At 40.7% G+C, this 21,335-nt stretch overlaps 1 protein-coding gene across 1 annotated transcript in view; it reads left to right on the forward strand.

Moving 5' to 3' along the window:
* The window catches only part of LOC105930786 (E3 ubiquitin-protein ligase UHRF2), a 59,036-nt gene that overhangs the window by 4,886 nt on the left and 32,815 nt on the right, over positions 1-21,335 (forward strand). Inside the window, exons 2-3 of the mRNA XM_012869150.3 lie at positions 7,353-7,727; positions 10,531-10,844. Coding sequence (XP_012724604.2) covers positions 7,353-7,727; positions 10,531-10,844 — 689 coding nt within the window. The remainder of the gene's footprint in view (positions 1-7,352; positions 7,728-10,530; positions 10,845-21,335) is intronic.

A 21,335-nucleotide genomic window follows, 5' to 3' on the forward strand; every position in this document is an offset into this window, starting at 1 on the left:
GGGATTATTACACCAGTTTGAAGAGCCGATGAACTAAAACGTAACTTAACGCCGGCCTACTCAATTGCGTGTTCACGCAAACAGGTTCCCCACAAACTGATCCGCCTCGTGTCGGCGTCTTGACTCTGTTCAGGTTTTTCTCCTAATCCGCTAGCGACCTGGTGAGTCAGCCAAGCACTGAAGCTCCCAGGAAGGCCGCGCCGTGTGCTGCGCTGATCTCTCTCCTGGTATTCAGCCGGGCCTTCACCTGTTGACGTATGTCAGGCTGGAGTTTTTGGCCGAAAATGCCTGTTAGTGAGCACTGAGCAACAGGACTACTAGTGTGTTAAAGGAAGCGGGTCACGGCGTTGATAAATGGCTCCCGCTTTACAAACAAGTCCAATAGGAGCATTCCCTCGTTAACTTGAAGTTGGGTCTGAGTGTTGTGGTTAGTGACAGGCCCATCCTGTGTTTTTTAAAATCCTGCGTTATTCCAGCGGGGAGCAAAGCGGGCGGCCCCCGATTAGGGGATTTCCACGTGTTCAGTAATGTATGGAATGAGCCCGTACGCCGACAGGCACCCTGGTATCGGAGGTCTGTTAGGATTTAGGGCTCATAGCTCAGCAACTCGGTCTAATGCTCTTTTTCAAAATGGCGTCTTGTTTTTCCCTCCAGCTCTCTGCTCTCGCTGCCTCATCGCTTCAAAGTCACGCTCGCGTTTCTGTCGGGAGCGTCCTGAGCCAGGAGCCACTCATCTTTTCGGCTCGCCGCCTTGTGTCTTCCTCTCCGTCTTTCTCCCCGTACGTTTTTTTTTTTTTTGTTTTTGTTTTGTTTTTTTGTTCTTTTTTTGTTTTTTTTTACCCGACCCCTACTTGTTGTGCACGTTTCACTTTGAAGAAACGTTTTCACCCTTTCTCGCAAAGCCTCACACACATTTTCCACCGGCCCGCGCGGCCTTTCAGCTCAGCGCCCACACACTTTTGCAACAAGCCTGCATATTTGCTAATTTAAAAAAAAAAAAAAAAAAAAAGCGCTTTGGTTTTCGGTTCAAAGCTCAGCTCATGGCGTCCTTGTGATTTATCTAACACTATAGTCCACTTTCTTTCCCCTTCTGAAGCGCTTACTTAGTGCACGTTAAGATATTCTGTTTTTTGTTTTTTTTGTTTTGCTGCCCGGTTGCTCGGCTGCTCTCTTTCAAACAGACATTTGCTCTGACCCAGATATCGTCCCAATCTGATTATACATGGATCGATGTTGTTGTGGCTCCTCATTTTCACTGGGCTTCCTGAAAGTTATTGCCGTGTTGGGGAAGCGAAGTTGGCTGCGGCCATGCGTGCACTCGGTCCACACCCTTCTCTGATAGATCGGCTGGTCAAAGGGCAAAAGGACAATAGAAGGCCCCCTGAACCCCAGGCGGCAACCGCGGCCTTTCCAACCACTTTTAAGCGCGCACTGCAAAAAGAGAATTAGAAATATTTAAAATGTTCTTAAAATTTGTGTATTTGTCCTTGATTTGAGCAGGTAAATAAGATGATTTGCCAATGGAATAAGATTTTTGCACTTAAAATAGGAACAATTCATCTCAATCATCTTATTTCAAGCGCAGGATGTCTAATTATCTTATTTTAGGGATAAAAATACTCATTCCATTGGCAGATAATCTGATTTACTTGCTCAAATCAAGGATAAATACTCTAACTTTAAGAACATTTTAATTATTTTTAGATCCGTTTTTGCAGTGCGGTCGCAGTTTGCCTGGCCACTCCCAGCGTGCCCAGCGGTCAAACGACCCACCTTTTTATCTACCTGCTAACGCATAAGTACGGCGGATGATCTGTTTCAGGGCTATTTTCACGTCTGGCTCAGATCAAAAGGGACGTTTCTCCGGCGTGGCTCAGGTTTTTAGACTCTCAGGCCAATTAGAGACGCTAAAAGCTTAGCTTTAATGTAAATGGGATTGCTTAGAAACATGACTGTTAGACTTTAATAGGACCACATGATAGTAGCTTAACACTAATGACACGATTTGTATTATTTATCTCACGAGGGAATTTGTGTTAATAACGTTTGAGAACACAGAAGGAAAACGGGGAAATACCCGACTAAAAATAAAAAAAGCTGTAGGAATGTGTGTAGAGAGCCGGAGCTAATTTTCAAAGTAACACAACGGGTACATAAAGGATGGCTCAAAGAAAAGGTGCAGAGGAAAAATCAACGCTTTGCCACCTTTCGCTGTAGCTGCTAAGCGGTGGATTTTTCTTTGAGATTAAATGACTGAGGGCAGAATGAAGGATAAAAGCCCAAAGCTGGAGGCTAGCAGAGAGCTGGCACACAGCCCCCCCCCCCCCCCCCACCCCCCTTCATTGTTTTTGGTAATATGACCTATTTTGCTCAACTCTTCACCGACAGAGTCGTTGGGTGGGGTCCAGAGTTTCCTCAGCGTCTTCGCTCTGATGCAGAAATGTCCAATCTGCTTTGCTTTCACACTTGGAAACCCCGCCGGAAGCGGAGACGGTTCGTTTTGAATTGAAGCAGCGCGTCGGCCCAGCGATGGAGGCCAAACGCAGACCAAATAAATCCGCTGCGTCACCGATCTGAAACAGAAACGCCGGAACGGCTCAGTATCCGCAGAGTGTTTTTCAAAGTTTCTTTGATAGAAAACGGCACGTCTGCGTATTGTCTTGGTCTGAGACTCTTCTCTCTCTCTGTGTATTAACACAATGACTTGCTAAATCATTCACGCCCCTTCAACCTTTTTTTGCCGTCCTGTCACGCTGCAACCGGCGTCGTCGTGTTGCGGCGGGATTTTACGGCACAGCCCGGCAGAGAGTAGTGCATCCTTGAGACGTGAAAGGAAAATGTTGCATGATTTTTTTTTTAAACAGCCTAAAAGCGGAGAAGTCTTCGCTCCCTCTCCCCGAGTCATGTGCACCCGGCACAAGCTGCATGTCTGAAATTGCTTTGCGTGTAGAGACTGAAATTATTCTTTCCCCCAATTTCCTCCTCGCAACGCAGCTCAAGCTCTCTCAGACCGGACTTTTGATCATAGGTGTTTGGCAATTTTCAAGTCTTGCGTCTGATTTCAAATTTGGAGTGGGGTCACGGTTGTAGGTGCCTCACAGGCTGGAAGGTGATGATCTGCCACAAGTTTGAAGTCCCCTGCAGCCTCCTGCAGGTTTTTCTTCCATCATCCCTCTGGGTTAACTCTCTCCGCCACCATTGGTAGGATGTGCGGTGCTAATTTTTACATTTTGTAAAATAAAAATGTAGGATACACTGCAAAAACGGAACTAAAATTAAGTAAAATGTTCTTATAATCAGTGCATTTGAGCAGGTAAATAAGATGATTTGCCAACGGTAAAAAGATTTTTGCACTTAAAATAAGAACAATTGATCTCCATCTTATTTCAAGTGCAGGATGTCTAATTATCTTATTTTAGGGGAAATACTCATTCCATTGACAGATAATCTTATTTACCTGCTCAAATCAAGGACAAATTACACTAACTTTAAGAACATTTTACTTATTTTTAGATCCGTTTTTGCAGTGTACAAAGTTCATGTTCTGCTACATGTCTGTGGGTTTCCCTAAAAGCCTCACAGAACTATGGCTTTCTGTCCACTAGGCCTTCCTTTTTCCCCAATTCTTCTGTATCTTTATAGGGAATATGGAACAAAACGATAGAAGTCACAGGGGTGTACCCTGTTGACAGATTAACAGAACGACGCTGGAGGGGTTCACATCGTGACCAAGTGTTGGTTTTCTGTGACTTCAGGAGCAAATCCTCGCTCGGTGGTTTCAGGTTGTCGCGTCTGAGAGATACCGAAACGAAACGGCCATGAAAACGCCACGGCTCTGGCTGCAACAACATAACCGCTTTAAAGAAATCCACAGTTTCTCCTAATGTGTTTTTTTTTTTTTTTTTTCTCCGTTTAGCTCGGGGGTTCTTTGTTTCAAAGCTGATTCCGAAGAGACAGAAGTCAAAACACCTTGCAGCAGGAGCCTGATCACGCTGCTGGAAGCGAAGCCGCTGTGGAGAACGCGCACACACACACACACACACACACACACACACACACACACACACACACACACACACACACACACACACACACACACACAGAAAGAAAAACCAGCCAAGCCATTTGTGTTTTGGTGCAGTGCGAGTCTCCATCCGAATGACACAAACTCATCACCGCGGCAGGTTCTGCCGGCGGGCTCATTATCCGCTCGGGAACGCTCTCTATTTAGTTTTGTTTACCTTTCTCCTCTGAAAGCTGCAGACTGGCATCGCTACACCAAAAGTCCGAGGCTCGACAAAGTCAGAGCCAGACCACCACGGAGGGACGGATAGGTGCACATGAGTGTTTTGGCTCTGTTTGCACGGCAGCTCTTCTGATCTAAATTTCATGAGACCATTAAAAACCAGGAGGGGGTTTTGGGGGGGGTTTGGGGGGGGCGTCGCGCTTTCCTCCTACACCTCCAACCTCTCCCTTCCCCGTTGTCAAATAACGAAGAAGATGGTCGGGGAGAGGGAGCGAGGGTGGCCGCCATGGCGGTCTCCCCAGCACAATGGCTCCATCGGGCTAAAATGAACTGCTGATGTGTGCAGTGAGTTGATGCTTCTACCGGACGCGACGTTGCATTATGCATCGTACAGCAGCAGCTCAGAGTGAATCCCCTGAAAGGGTCACGCCGACGTCGACGCCGTCGCTCGCCTCCGGATCGCTCGCCTCCGGATCGCACATATTCACACTTAAAAGTGGGGTGGCGGGTGAAACTGTGCGTGCGTGATGGTGATTGTGAATGTGTGGGGTAGGGGGTGGGGGGGGGGGGGTGGTGGTGTGCTCCCTTTTGGTCGTCATGGCAACCAAGTCATCTCTGTCCCCCAGCTACACATCCCCATCGCTGTAATTCATGCGTACGTATCTCTTATTTATTTATTTCTCCTCCGACTGCAGCAGCCCAGTGGCCCCCGCTTCCGTGGGACAGTTCAGATAAGCACAAACGGGGGGAGAAGACGACGGCCGTAACGGCTCATGGCTTTTGCGTCACGCTGGGCAGACTTGGGTTTACTCTGTCGCGTAACCTCCGCCCCGAGCGCCAGCTACCAGTTTTCAAAGAGCAGGGAGCAGATGTTAACGCAGGCTTACGATCAACGGCCCCAAACGCCACCGCCGCTGGTACACAAAGCCGTGTTTATCTTAGTCTTCTCTGCTCTACGTAGTATTTCCCTTGTTTACAGACGTGTTCTCCTCTGTCTGATGTTTGTCTCCATTTTGTGTTTACAGTCACTTTCAATTCAGTTTAGTTCAATTCATAGGTTGAAATCATATTTTATTTAAATGAAGATGCCAGTGGGGATGAAAACGACCCATTTCGGCTTAAAGTGACTATCTATTTATGTGTACAAATTTCTCCGAGCGTTTTTCCTGTTGTGTATTTTTTTTTTTGAGGCAGGTTCTGAAGAGGCTGAAGTAAAAAAACACGTTGTAGCGGGCGCCTGATCCCGATGCTGGAAATGAAGTCGATGTGGAACGCACACTCAATGAAAAAATATAACAATAATAATTAAAAGTAACAGCCAAGCCTTTGCTTTGTGTTCAAAAATCCAAAGCTGTGAAGAGCATAATAATAGTGTAATGAGCACTCTTAATTTTATATGTTTAATCAACCTTATATTAAGTGAGGTAAATATTGCAAATACCCAAAGTAGCAATACCCATCCAACTTTTATGGAAAATGGCACTGTATGCCCTAAACCAAAGGCAAAGCCAATCATTTTTTTTAACAATAAAAAGTGTCCAATCATATTATTATTTATAAAAAAATCAGTTGATAGAAATATACAGCTACACAATATGTTGCATTGCAATGGTCACTATATCAGTGGTGCAGTATTGCAATGAGCATGGTGGCATGTTATGGTTGGATAGCATATTTCCAGATTATTAAATTTGTTTCGTATTTTGTTTTAGGCACCTAAACATAAGAACCATTGCTGTAAGAATACCTGTACCAGCAAACAAGGAAGACTTCCACTTCAAGGTGATTGGTCTAACTTAGCCTAGATAAATATATATAAAGAGCTTATTTACAATTGAAAAATTAAACAATAGTAAAAAAAAAAAAGATGATCAGTTAACATAAAAGTAAGGCAAATAGGCTGAATGCAATAAAATAAGCAATAGAAAAATACTGGGCCCCCCCTTTTCGTTTTACAAAAAGTAATTCTTCATAAACGTGCTTTTATTTTAGGCATTTCATCTGGGAGTTGACCTGAATTCAAAGTACAACTAAATACAAGCTGTGAATCATGCTCCTAAAACAAGATGGCGGCTCTGCCATTGTAAACAATGAAAATATACCAAAATGTTTGCTGCTAGTGGTTTTACACAATGAGCTAAGAACAGGGTTCACTTCACTGGTGTAACTTCAAACTAACAAAAAAAAAAAAAAAAGTAAATGTAAGTAAATTAAAGTGCCTCGTCTTATGGTAAAAAAAAAAAAGTTTCCTCTTTTACAATATTTTGCCAATATATTTTCCTAAACATATATTAGGCATTGCATGCTGTTCTCCTCATGGAAGCCCAATGAGTCCATTGGCAAAACAGAATCCTGATTTTTCGAAAAATTAAATCTTTTTAAATCAATTCATCACCAGAGCCCTATTGTCTGTCCACATGTTATATATCGCATAAACTACCTACGGCCAATCCTGTGTTCCTGTCCTCCAGTGCATCTAATTTTCTTTTTTCTATTTTTGGTAATAGCTTTCCTGCTTGCACTTAACATTATTCTCAATATGTATTTATTTTCAGATTGCTTGATTAAAAATAAAACATTTTAGGCTATAAGGGCAGCCCCAAAAACCTGAAAATGGTCAGTTTTACGTACACATGATCAGGTTTACGTCTGCAACAATGAACATCTTGATGTCTTCTCTGCACTACAAAGTAATCTAGATTGATTTCAAACCAAATTCCCTCTCATGAAGATGCGAAGCGGGTTGATCTCCACTATTGTTTGTTTACACTGTCCCAGCCATTGGAAGCCTCTTGCTTTTATGTACGCTGTTGGGTGGTTCTAATGTCTGGACGTCTAAAATAACCTTGTGGGTGTGTGTTGGGGTAATTGGCAGAACAGGATGTTTAATTTTTTACGGCCCAGGCTCCATCAGGATTTGAACCCATTAATTTAAGGAATATTTGCTGTATTCCAGCATAAATATCAACAGGGTATGCATTGTTTTTAGCTTTAATTGAAACAATACTAATTTAGTAGAAACATATAAATAAATTAGCATTGACATTGTATCCTGTTGATGTGTTTTTCATAAATTACTATGATCTTATCTTTTGCTTTTGTTTAGATGGAAGATGGCCTGACGCTTTTTGACTACAACGTGGGTCTCAATGACATCGTCCAGCTGCTGATTCGGTCTCAGAGCGACCCCCCCGACAGCCCCGCCACCAAGGACTCCTCAGGCGTTGCCAGTAGCTCAGCTCCTCTGCCTGACTCCAAGTCCGACAACTTCCAAGCTCCGCTCTCCCCCGAAGACGTGGAAACCTTGTCCGACACGGACATCAAGGACGAAAGTGACCGCGCCACTGTTACCGAAACAAAGCCAGACACCGTCGCCACTAGTACCAAAAATGGGTTCAGGTCCTCCAGTCCAGCTCAGGACACTCAGCCGCCAACATCCAGCAGGAGCACATTAATCAACCCAGGGATAGGCTTGTATAAGGTGAGTGGGCTCATCACAAACAACAAGAGTAAAGAAAAAACTTTTTCTGTCTTGACGTCTGTGATTGTTGGACAGTGCAGCAATTTTCAAAAGTTAAAGCAGCGCCGTGTAAGTTTTGTTCCAAGCGTTAGCTTAATTTGAGATGTATTAAATGATTTTTCAGGTCAATTTCCCCAATACATCACATGTTGCATATCGAGCTTATCGATGCTCCGTGCGGCCTGCCCTCAGAAACTCGCCTATTTAACTTTAGAGGGTCGGATCTGTCGCTGAATGTGTCATGTGATCCATTCTGGGTTACAGAACAACAAAACAGATATGACACTTACCTGATCAGACATATTTTTGATTCTCCGATGTAGGATTTAATCTAGAGGGGTGAGTGTTACTTTACAAGTAACTCTGACTTCTCAGTCTGATGGTCCAAACTGGTCTGCTGTGAGACTCTAAAACACTGAGGGAGACTGTTTAATTTTGCGACAGTGCAGTGTTGCCAGTGGCCTTCATAGCGCTAGACCTGGAAGCTACAGGTCTAGGCTCCTGGTGGCTAAAAGTTACACAGGGCTGCTTTAAAAACAAACAATAAAACTGAAAATACCATCAGCCAAAAACGGCCCCACAATGCAAGTTATTGATTGAGTTAATCTAAAATTGATCGATCTTATCGATCGACTAACAAGTAATAAGCGGCCATCTTCTTAAAAACCCTAGATTTCTTTTGTATCAAGAGGGTGTTTCCATAACCTGAAGGGCGGTTTTTTTTTTAGTTTTTTTTAATTTACAATGTGCAGAATTTTATAAAGGGCACATCATTATATTTTAACAGTTTATTGTGCCACCTGTATTAAATACTGACTAAATAAACAAAAAATTTGGTTTTCTCACACATTATTAAACTTGGACATGTTTATCAAATTAGGTATGCACCGATATGAAAATTTGGGCCGATATCGATATCCGATATTAATATTGCTGAAACCCTCTAGATCAATGGTTTACAAATTTCCGATAACTGATATATACTAATGTGTATACACAAACATTTGTTTTTGTGATAATCAAATTTTGCTAAATTTTTATACCGACTAAAAAACAATGCTAAATAAATTTTTCAATATTGGTTATCATCTAGACTTGCACACTGTTTTTTTGTCTCTGCTTCATAAAAAAAACCACACAATCCTGGCTGTCACATGACCGAACAAAAACCACATGTCCAACCCCCTCCCCCTCTTGAAACACAGGCACAAAGGGCACCTAGAAGGAAATAAACGGTTGTTAATATCGGCCCAGTTTTACTTACGGGATCGATACTGATATGTTAAAAAATGACTAACATTGGCTGATACCAATGTTAACACCGATATATTCTATATAAAATATAACAAAACAGGATTTTATTAGGTTACTGAATAGAAACAAGTTGAAGAGAATAAAATGTATGAAAAGCTAATGATCCCCTTGAATGCCCTCGCCATCAACCGAGCTTTCAGCATCATGTCTTTTTCTGTCGTTACAATATTATTTATTTTTTTGCATAATTCCCTCCGCTTTTATGTAATCACATCTTTGCCTTCTGAGCACATGAGTGAGTTTTGGTTGAGAAACTGACTCTGCTCCGCCATGCAGCCCGGCTGAATGGGAGCTATTTACCTGACAACTTAAGGAGCTTATTGAGTGTTTTTATTTAAAAACAGAACCGCATAAAGAGCATTTTGCATCCTCATTAAACAGTGCATAAGTAATCCCACACGGGACTCTGTTTGGACCGCAACTTACTACTGCAGCGTTGCTCTGCTTTAGAATGACCGGCAATGCCGTTTGCTGGGTGGCGGCCATACTACAACACTGAAAGGACGTCTAAGCGGACGTTATGAGTTAATCGGATGGAACAAACTGTAATCTAATTAACCATTGATCGACAATCGTAAATCGATTATTTGTTTGCATCCTTATGTGCTTCCATTTTGTTCGGCTGAAATATAAGGGCTGGTTGAGTCTTTCATTGTCTTACATTGGGTAAATCTTGGTTTATGTGGGACTGAAGTCAGTGATATTTACAGTCTTATCCAGGCTCCAGGGAGATCAATTATTGAGCAGAATTGGAAACGCCATTATCCTTAGATGTAAAGGTCTCACACTTCGTGCTTTGATCGGAGTGATTTTAAGATGGCTTATGAAATGTTTGCAAGACTTATATGATAAAAATTAAAAAGTATTAATGTTGTGTCGTTGGATGTCTCAAGCCAGTTGAGGGTAACAGACATAGCCGATGTGATCCCTAGGTTATTAGTCTTTCACTAGGTGGCAAAGATGTAAAACTCAACAGATGTAACTTGAAAAAGCATTACAATACTTTTTTTAAATGTTTAAATTGCAATGATAATCTCTGCTATTATGAATCCAAACAATTATTTAGAGATGCATAGAAAAATCTGGTGTTTTCCTTTTTCTTTTTTTTCTTTAGGATAGTCTGAAACTCATAATTCCAACGTTTTTTTCCGCCCAGTGAACACAACATATTCGCCATTACTAAGCCCTATATAATCGTCTACAGAGCTCTGATCAGTGCATCTCTTAAGAATTTCAAGCAGTTTAAATCTAAGAAAAATGGAAGCAAAATGTTGTGGATAATTTTATGCTATCTAAAGTAGGTTAATACCTGTAAAATATAATAGAGCTTGTGCTAAGATTGATATGATGTTGAGCTTCTATTGATAAAAACGCTGAGCAGGGTCTTCTGATGCAGCACACAGTCAAGTCAACCGGTCCTTTTTGTGTTTTTTCCCCCCACTCCCTTTAGATTAACGAGCTGGTGGACTGCAGGGATGTAACCATCGGCGCCTGGTTTGAGGCCTGCATTGAAAATGTGACACTTTCCCCCAAAGGACAGATAGCACCCACCAAGGGAAAGGTGGGTCGCCCCCCAAAAAGGACTAACGGGAAGCTGGAGGCTGAGCAGCAACAGGCCCACGGACAGGGTCAACACACGGACAGTAACAGGAATAACCCTGTGTTAAACTCTGAAAGTAACGGAGCCTCCACCTCTCAGAAGGACTCTACCACAGAAACCAGGGAGAAAGAAGAGGACATAGCTTACCACATTAAATATGAAGAGTAAGTAACGGCTTATTATGCTGCCCACCAGCTCCGCAGAAGTGATGTAGTTTCTGTAGTGACAGCTACTGCTTCACTGGACTGCTGCTGGTTGGCCAGTTTCTAACAGAAATAACGTCTATGGGTGATATTGATTGGGTAATGTCATAAACCATTCGTTAAAGCTGGCATTATGTTATATAATTTATAGGATTCTCAGTAGTATAAAAAAAATGGACACAAGACACGAGACTCTGACAAAAATTTATAATACAATTTAATCTGTTTTATTGTCACTTGTAGGTGGCCAAGTGCAGTGTTAAGAACTTTGCTGCCATAATTAGAGTGATGGTTGTCACTCCTTTAGTTTCTACGCTATCACTGTCCATGTTTCTCATCATATATTTCCTAACATTGTTCTTTTTTTATTGCAAGGGAACTTTAGTATACTTAGCCAACATGTGCGGGAGAGGCGTCCATGTCTCCATGCAGCCAGAGAAAGCTCCAGTTACTCAGCCACTTTCTCTGCCATCGTTTTGGGGCTTGAAACCCTAGAAAATGTATGATAGAGAATTGCTGTGAATTTAGAATCATAGCCTCAGAAACAGACAGTTATTTATTTATTTGTTTAATAGTTGAAACCAGATTTTCTTCTCACATATACTTTAAACCAAGGACAGATAACCAATTTATTAATTCTTTTTTTGACATTGAATCTTACTCTAGGTCAGTTAGGATTACTAGAATAATGTCTATTTACTTAATGCTAGAATGACAAGCAAGATAATTATGTTCTCACATTCACATGCATTTTCTTAGGAGTTTGTTAGGAAGCGTGTGAGTGCTTGTGGGTCAGGCAGATGCTAAATTAGGTAAATATTGTTAATTTGAAGTAGCATATAGAAATTATATCAGTTTAGGGGAGGTGCAAATTAGCATCATTAGGCATATCTGGACCTGTTTGCACAGATGTATTGGTATGGATACATTTTAGTACTAAAACAAATGCTAAAAAAATACTTTTTATACATATCTCTTCAGATGTCTGTTTATCAGTCAGACTGTTTTAGTTTATTTCTGAGGATGGTCTGAAGTAAAACGTACACCTGAACTACAAATACTGTCTTCACAAAATTTCTGAGAGCTGTATAATCCTTTTAGATTAGTTAACAACAGCTCAGATTTTAGCCTTTGGACGCATTGCGTTGCACAAGAAACCCCCTCTCTGTTCAGCCCATTGCCCACGAAAATGCACATATGACATCCCAAAGAGAAGGTGATGATCATACAGTGCAGACATATTTTTACACAGCAGAGGTGTGACAAAATTACAATGCTCAAAGGGCGAGAGGTGGACCTGAGGCGGATTGGTTGCCAGGGAGATGTGGAGCGGAGTCTGGGTCACACTGCAAACCCTCCTTCGTAGATATGAAACACTAATTCATCTCTGCTTTGGGTTCAGCTTGTATCTCATCTGCTCCGTATGTACTGTTCTTCAGATAAATGTTCACGGCAACAACTTTGCGATATGAGGCTCAGAACTCGCATCACAGTAAACATCTTTCAATTTCAGTCGCGTTATGTCAAACAGAACACAGCATAAGGAACTCAGTTGAGCTCTAAACCAAAAGTCGTCTTATTATAAGTATTAACAATCCCCTTCCTTTTACAAGATCGATTTTTCCACCTTAACAACACTGTTCAGACACAATCGAGTGGCTCAGGATGGACGTTAGAGCCAAGTGTGAACCGGACCATTGACTTTAATGTTATTGAAGTACTTTGGAAATATTTTGGTGGTATTATTATGTTTCCATTTGGAAGACCCTTCCTGTAAAATGTCACGTAATGTTCTCTGCTCTTGTTGCTATCTATTTTGTGAAGAGCACTGCTCCCATCTGCATCAAAGCCCCCACAGAACATGATGCCGTCACCCTCGTAGTTCACAGTTGGGATGGAGTTCACATACATGCAAACTTTCAGCCCGAGACCCCAAAAATAACAGTGTCAGAGGTTGGCAACATACTTCTGGCAGGGGTGGTGGGTGGGGTAGGCCTTTTTTTTGGAAATTATGAGTCTAGAGTCATAGACCTATACGTTTAAAACATTTAAAGTCTTCCCCCGGTGTTAAAATGAGGAATGTTGAGCATCTTGTAAAGTTATACTTTGATATTGGTTTCGCAAATAAAGAAAAACAAAATATTTTTAGCATATCAGCTCATACTATTAATATTGTCTTTATTCTTGTAATATAGACTATAGTCTCAAAATATTATGACTTTATTGTCGTAATTTCCCGAAAAACAAAACTTCTGATTACGGACATTATAGGTTAAAGAAAATGTATTATTAGCTTCAAAGGAGTAAATTTCAACAAAAAAACTCAGAAGTTTTCAGATTAATTTCATATATATGCAAGAAAAAGACATTGGTTGTTCTCTTATGTTGAAAAGTCAAACATTTTTGAGAAAAAGCTTAGAATTTTTCACGATTAAAGGCAGAAATTCGCTATATTAAAACTAAGATATTCTCTGACATTGCAAAATCAAAAATCTGAAAGAAAATAAGCCCAGAAATAAGCTCAGAAAAACGTGATTAAAGTTCAATGTTTTGCACTTCCTGTGACACAAAATTAACTTCTACAATGTGGGCAAGAATGTATCTGTAAGCCTGAAATACCTGCTCAGTTTATCAAGATATTGCTTGATTGGAAAAGTGCTCAATGTTTAGGGACATATTTCAGCCTTCACAGCTACATTCTGGCCTAAAACATCTTAAACTTTTACACAGAAAGTGTAAAATATCAAATTTAATCACATTTTTAATAGATTTTTTAGTTTATTTTCTTGCAAATTTCTGACCTTACAAAGTCAGAGATAAACCTGTTTAAATATAGCAGATTTAAGCTTTTAGTAATAAAAACTAAATATATTTTTCTCGAAACTGTATAACTTTTTAACGTCGGAGAAAATCCATGTTCTTACTTGAAAATATGTGAATTGAATCTAAAAAGATTTTATGCAAATGCACTCCTCCAGGGCCAATCAATTACTTACTTTAATTTACAATGGCCCTAATCCTCGTTTGTACCGTCATACTCTTCAGAGGAATTGAACAGAAAAAACTTTATTGTGTCCTCAGTGGGAAGTTTGGGTGCGACTGTGGCAAAAACTGGTATATACCAGACTTATACCTAAGATTGATGAATATGAAAAAAGCTGAGCTGTACAACAGACAAAAGATTTATCAGAAAGGGAAATATACTGTGCAATTAATAATAGATAATGTAAAAAATTAAGAAAAAAAAACAGCAGTCGATGTAACATTTTGGTCAAACTTTTGTTGCATAAAACAAAAAACTGCAAAACAAATCCACAGAGCGGAACAAACATATCTTCTAAACTGCAAACGTATCTGCTTTTAAAGTTATTTTCATTCTGCAGTGAAGGAACTTTGCTTTTTTTGTGTCCCAAACATCTTCAAACTGCTGCCAGATGCTTTGTTTTCGCCTGTCCCTCATGGTTATTTTACAGGACAAACTAACAAACTCCTTCACTCACAGCTGCACTCGCTGCACCCTGCTCTGTTTTCACATAATGGTATGGCCCTTACATGATTGGCCGCATCGCCGTCATGCTGTCCAATCAAAGCAGGTTCTGCCGAGCTCTGGGCAGAAGCGCTAATCTTCTGCAGCTAGAAGCTCCGTCAATACGAGGCGGCTCACTGTGCAGTTTTTCTGTTAAAGGCATACTATGCAACATTTTTCAGTTAATTAATGTGTTCCATACCATTTTGGATGATTAAATGAGTCATTTCAGGTCGAACAAAGGTTTTCTCGGCCGCCCTGGGGGTCTGTGGGGGAAATACCGCACTTGCAAGAGCAAGAGCTCACGGCCCGCACCCACAGAAGTCTTGCTTTACGGGGAGAACTCCATGTGTTTTTGCCCTGCCATTCACTATATGCACGCGCGAAAGCAACAACAAAGAACCGCGTGTTAATGTCAAATAAACATGCAAGCATATTGAGTTTTATTATTATTATTATTTTTTTTTTATTTTATTTTTTTATTTTTTTATGTTGGCGAGACGCTACCGCGGCAGCCGCGGCGAGGCGGCGGCCGCGGCTTGGCGAGGCGGTGGCGGTAGCGTCTCGCCAACATAAAATAATAATAATAATAATAATAATAATAATAATAATAATAATAATAATAATAATAATAATAATAATAATAATAATAATAATAATAATAAAACGGACGAGGCGGCTGCGGCAGGGGCCGCGGCTTGGCGAGGCGGCGGCGGCGGCGGCGGCGGCAGCCGCCGCCTCGCCAAGATAGCGCTGCGGGAAGCCTGATGTTCATACCTTCACTGTGTTAGTCATTGTTTGTACTGCCGTTTTTTCCACTTTTCGTTGCGTTCGCCTGTCTGCTAAGCTCAAAACAACCGCGCCTGGCTTGACGGAGAAACCAGAACAGCTGAGCATCTTTATGACAGTGCACTTTTACTTTCGCCCTCTGGGGGGAGCCTCGCTGGAAAATCAACCCCGGTTGCATAGTATACCTTTAAGTTTAAAGCAGGGGTGTCCAAAATGGCCAAAATTTCCAAGTCGAGCACTCGAGGGCCAAAAAATGTATTTAAAAAAACAAAAAAAAACAATTGTGAATTTTTTTTTACCTGCTATACAAAATATGATAATTTTAAATGAACAAATTAGACTCTCTGTATTTAGCCATTTTTAATGAATTCCAATCAGATTTTAATGCACCAAAGTCTGCATTTGAGTAAAATTCGCTGGATAGTTCTAGTCGTAGTTACTATGAAATAAAAAAAAAAAAGTTTTTTTTTTGTACCTAACATACAAGATTTTAACTTTTCAATACAATTTTATTTTATTTATATAACTGCAATTCACAACACACGTCATCTCAAGGCACTTTACAATGACTAAGAAAAGCTGCATTTTACCCCAATTAAAAATAAAATATTTCCATCTGCAGCAGCCACCAGTGATGGTTGGCCACATCTTTCAAATTCAATTGAGGAGGCGCCCAAAATCAGCCCAGGGGCCGCACTTTGGATATGTCTGGTATAAAAAGTGTTCCTATACCTATTAAAACTTCATGTCTCTATTTCTGTGCTTCCTTTTGCCCGTCGCTGTCCCCCTCAATAGCGGATAGCGACACTTGGCATCCATGTAGCCGCCTCGCCGGGACACTGCGCTGGATAAGTAAACATAAGTTAACGAAGCCTAGATAGATAGATAGGTAGATCATTTTGCATGGATGACATCACACCACAAAGGCAGTGCATTTCAGTGAAGGACATCCAAAGGTGTGAATCATTTTAACCCGGATGCTGTGAATGAACCAGGCTCACCTGGGCGTCCCTAAATTGTTTGAACGTCTAAAAATAAGCATAAAAAACACAAAAGAATCATGAGATGAAACGCTCTTTAGTTGGTTTTCTTATTTTTTTTTTATACTTTTTTTATTGAGCATCAGTGATACATTATATCATTTCAATTACAAGAGACATGATACTCGTATTTATATTTTAACCCCCCATCTCAAGAACATTTGACAAACAATCCAGCAAGAGTAGATAATTGAAGGTAATACAAAAATAAACAAGAGCAGTAAAAATAAAAAATAAAATAAATATATATATATATATATAATATATATATATATATATATATATTAGGGCTGGGCAACGATTAAAATATTTAATCGCGATTAATCGCCCTGATTAATCGCGATTAATCGCATTGTATTTACAAACTCCAAGAATGAATTCAAAAGTAGTGTAAAGAGCACTTTTATTTTAATGTTCTGCTGCCATATGAACAAAAGTGTTGTAACATTTGTAGCACTTATCAGTAATACATATTTAGTGTAAAGCTCAACTTAAACATGTAAAACAAAAAATAGCAATAATAATAAATTAAAGCTTATTGCCACTGACAGGGAATTCTCTTTATGGGGAAAAAATCTACCAAAAACAGGCAATTTCTGAGGTAACAGCAGGGAGCAGCATTACCATTTTATGTTCAATACCAAAGTTTAACTTGGCAGTGGTTACAACTAACTTGTTTCTGTCATATTCGATGCTGGAAGAACTTTAAACTGAAATGCTTGCTAACTCGATATGCTTGCGTTTATTTGACGTTGACACGCGTTTTTTTTGTTGTTGCTTTCTCGCGTGCATATAGTGAATGGCAGGGAAAACAGGCAAAAATACATGGATACTTTGAAACGAGAAGCGACTTCACCGACGGCGTCTAAGCAGACTCCGCTCCGCACAAAACTTGTTCCGTTCGCCAACTCACCGCCTCGCCTAAGCAAATTCCTGTGGGAAACACCGCCTTCCCCATGTCGGCTTTGTTTTTTTCCGGCCAGCACCTTTCTTCCTCTGAATCCGAGGCTTGGCTGACAGCGAGGTTATTGGCGCATTATCGCCACCTACTGTTCTGATTCAAACCCCTACACCGCAGCAACAGACCTTCACAAAATAAAAGCATGTGAGCAACATGCGTTAACGCGCGTTAAAGAAAATATCGCCGTTAATAGTCTAATGAGTTAACGCGAAATGAACGCGTTAACTTGCCCAGCCCTAATAAATATATATATATATATATATATATATATATATATATTAGGGCTGGGCAACGATTAAAATATTTAATCGCGATTAATCGCCCTGATTAATCGCGATTAATCGCGATTAATCGCATTGTATTTACAAACTCCAAGAATGAATTCAAAAGTAGTGTAAAGAGCACTTTTATTTTAATGTTCTGCTGCCATATGAACCAAAGTGTTGTAACATTTGTAGCACTTATTTTATACTGGATATTTTCAACCCATCTATTGAATTTAGTGCACTAGTTGATCTTTTCTTCATAAGAGAACAGCAAGCACTGCAGCCAAAATATGGCCTTTTTTGACCTGCTGTGTATTAGCCAGTCCCTAAGCTTGATGTATCATGAAACTGTTGACCTTTTGGGTTTTGTGGTTTTTATTTTATTATTACAATTAAATAATAATAATAATAATGTTATGTTATGTTCAGTGTTTTTTCGCTAATCCACCTCTTATATATTTCAATCCTTATGTAATTTTGTCTGTGTTGTGTGCACCTGCCTGTTGCTTTAATCCTATACATTTCCCGTCGTGGGATAAAAAAAGGATTAGCTAATGTTATCTTATCTTAAATAACACTTTTTAATATATGTACTGGGTTCTTTCAAGGTCTTAATTACATGTTATGTGTGGGCTCCAGTAACATCCATCCATCCATCCATCCATCCATCCATCCATCCATCCATCCATCCACTGATCTACCTGGATGTTCCCTGGAGGACTGAAACGCCTCAGTCAGAGACGTCTGTGGGTCTGTCGGGGCAGTGAGAGAAGTTTCGTCTCCTCTCTCCGTTTCTGGGGCTCGACGTTTTCATGTTTTTTCACGTGCTTAGATAAATTTGTTGTGTTTCCACTGAAATGAACCGGCTTTTTACAAAACATACAGCTTGGTTTCATTTACGGTATTAAAATAAAGCCAAACGGTGCTACATCCTCTGTTCATGTTTTTCCGCTGCTGCGGTCTCTCTCCGCTGTTTGTGTGTTAAGTTTGTGTGAAAGCTGAGTGGGCGGGCCAGGCTGAGCCTGCGTGCTGATTGGCTGGCGCTGCTGAGCCATGTACGAGAGGGGAGGGGGAGCGGGAGAGTGCTGCCATGACAGCGCGCTGCAGTCAGCGCGCTGCTGACTGACACTGACTGAAAGCATTTGAGCAACATGCGTTAATGCGCGATAAAATAAATATCGCCGTTAATAGTCTAATGAATTAACGCGAAATTAACGCGTTAACTTGCCCAGCCCTAATATATATATATATATATATATATATATATATATATATATATATATATATATATCTATATATATATATATCCCCTTAGAGTATATTTTATTTTCTCTAATTCTATGAAGTGTGTCAGGTTCACTAAACCACAAAGACACCTTGGGTGGATTTTTGGATTTCCAATGCAATAAAATTCTTCTATGTGCAAGCAGCGTTGTAAAAGCAACTATGTTTCTATGGCCTTCCCTCAGTGTTATATCTCTTCTATCTATGGCACCAAATATGGCCATAGCTACGTTGGGTTGAAGATTAGTATTCAATGCTTCTGACAATGTTTTAAAGACGGTGGACCAGTAGGTTGCCAGGGCTGGGCATGACCAGAACATATGTGTTAGGTCAGCCGTAGTGTTTCGACACCTGTCACATCTTGCATCTGTGTTAGGATATATTTTAGCTAGTTTTAGTTGGTTTTTCTAAAACCGTCCGCAGAGTCAGCCAAGCGAAGTTGCAGACACTAAAATCTCCTCCGTAGTTTTTAGTGTTTGTACGTGGAGCTGCGGGGAGGTTCTGGGTTTGGGATGAAAAGCTGACACAAATGATCAGGAGGCCCCGTAGGTGAGAACAAACTCCTTTTTAAACCCGATTCTTTAAGAAGCGGGACGGGCCTCGTTGGCTGAGAGCACCGATGGCTCTGCTGGAACTGCAGGCAGTGGTTATGTCTGTTTTTTGTTTTTTTTCCTGGCGGGCCTAAAGGACGGAGAACATGGGTTTGTGTTGTTGATGCTGCAATAATTCAAACTCGCTCGCATTCCCCCCTTTTCCAGCGACTTCATTCAGAAGGCGATGTTTCCATGGTTACCCCGAGTTCTCAGGAGCATTATTCCTCCGCTTGCCTCCTTCAGCTTTGTCTGTAATTGCTGTGAACATGAGACCGGTGAGACGTTGCCTCCTCGCTCTCTCCGTCTGTCTGTGGCAGGGCGCAAATCTGCTTCTGCTGGAGGCTGTTATTCCACAGTAATTATATCAAGACGTGTCTCCCCCCCCCCCACCCCCCTTCCCATCACCTTGTGTGGGCTTTTTTTTTTTTTTTTTAACGCTAGACTTCATTTTTCACGTGACATTTCTCCGTTTCACGTTGAGTTCGATTTGTCGTACGATTAGCAATAGCAAGGCGAGCCTGCGGGGTATATCCTCAAATCCACACCATTATGTGTCTCCGCTTTAAATTTCACAATGCATTCATATGTTCGATTTTTGCTCTGTTGGTGTAATCTCTTGCTCCTTTTTTTTGCTATATTTATTTAGTAATAAGTCAGTAGAGACAAGAGCATTAGAGAACGGTAATAGAGAACAAAGCTCTAGCACCCAAAGATCCGTGCTCTGAAGGCAAATTACTAAAACATTTCTCGGTTTACAGTTTAGTAGCAACTTTCTTAACATACTCTTTTGCTTCTCAGTGTCTGGTACACTTTTTTTTTTTTTCTATCTTCTCTGCAACGAGTAACTGGGTTTTTTCCATCGTTTCGATTGCTCCACACAAAAAAAAAAAAAAAAAATGGAGGGTGGGTAAGATTGCTCCATCCTCTCACACCATCGCACTTCCTCCACCGCTCTAACACCTGCCTGCACAGTCTGAGAGAAACAAACCCGTACTTCCAATTGAACTGCTGCTGTTGTTGTTGTTGTTGGTGTTTTTTTTGGCAGCGTTTCCACAGAATATAATGAGCCACAAAAACAAAGGGAGCAACCCGTTCGGAGAATCTGTTTTATCGGCGCGTCTGAGAACTACCGGCATGTGTGTTGTGTGTGCATGGGGGTTTGACATATTTTGGCACGGTTTGATTTTTTAAATATTTTGCCTGAACTAAAGGTCTGGCCCAGATTCTTCGTAAAGAAAGTAACCGGGGGAGCCGATTTATTTTGGCTACGTTTTACAACGGCTTACAGCATTGCAACCACAAACGTCTGCATGCAAACTGCTGGATTACAGATGGATTTTATGTGAATTTTTCAAGTAATTGTGAAGGGATTTGAAAATGACAGATGGTTTTTAAGCTCATTTACAAATAATAAAATCTAAAAAACATGTGGCATGTGTTCGGCTCCCCCCCCTGATTCAATATTTAATAGAAACACCGGTTGCTACAGTTACGGCTGCAAGTCTTTTTTGAAGGTGTCTACCAGCTTGGCACATCTAAAAACTGATATTTTGCCTAATGGTCTTTGCAAAAATAGCTTAAACCGAGTCAGATTGGAGGGAGAGCATCCGTGAAAAGCAATGCACGAATACGCTTTGATCTAAATCAACCAATCAAAACTTTTTAACGTACCATAAGGGAACCAAAGTGCTGCACAAATGCATGAAAACAGGATTTAGAACCATAGTAATAAAACCAATAAATATTAACGACACATTAATAACAATAAAATAAGCCACTGGTTGTGCTCTCTGGGGTTAAAAACCAGTGTTAAAAGAAGCGTTTTAAAAGAAAGTTGAACTTCATTGAGTGATCTGGTAGACTTTACTGAAAGAGGGGAAACCGGTCCAGATGTTAGGAGCTGCAGCTGAACAGGCTCTGTCTCCCCTTGTCACAAGTCGAGAACTAACAAGAACATATGATGAAATGTAGCATATAATGTGAAACAGGGAGC

This window comes from Fundulus heteroclitus, unplaced genomic scaffold (assembly GCF_011125445.2).
Source record: "Fundulus heteroclitus isolate FHET01 unplaced genomic scaffold, MU-UCD_Fhet_4.1 scaffold_82, whole genome shotgun sequence".
NCBI classification, from domain to species: Eukaryota; Metazoa; Chordata; class Actinopteri; order Cyprinodontiformes; family Fundulidae; genus Fundulus; species Fundulus heteroclitus.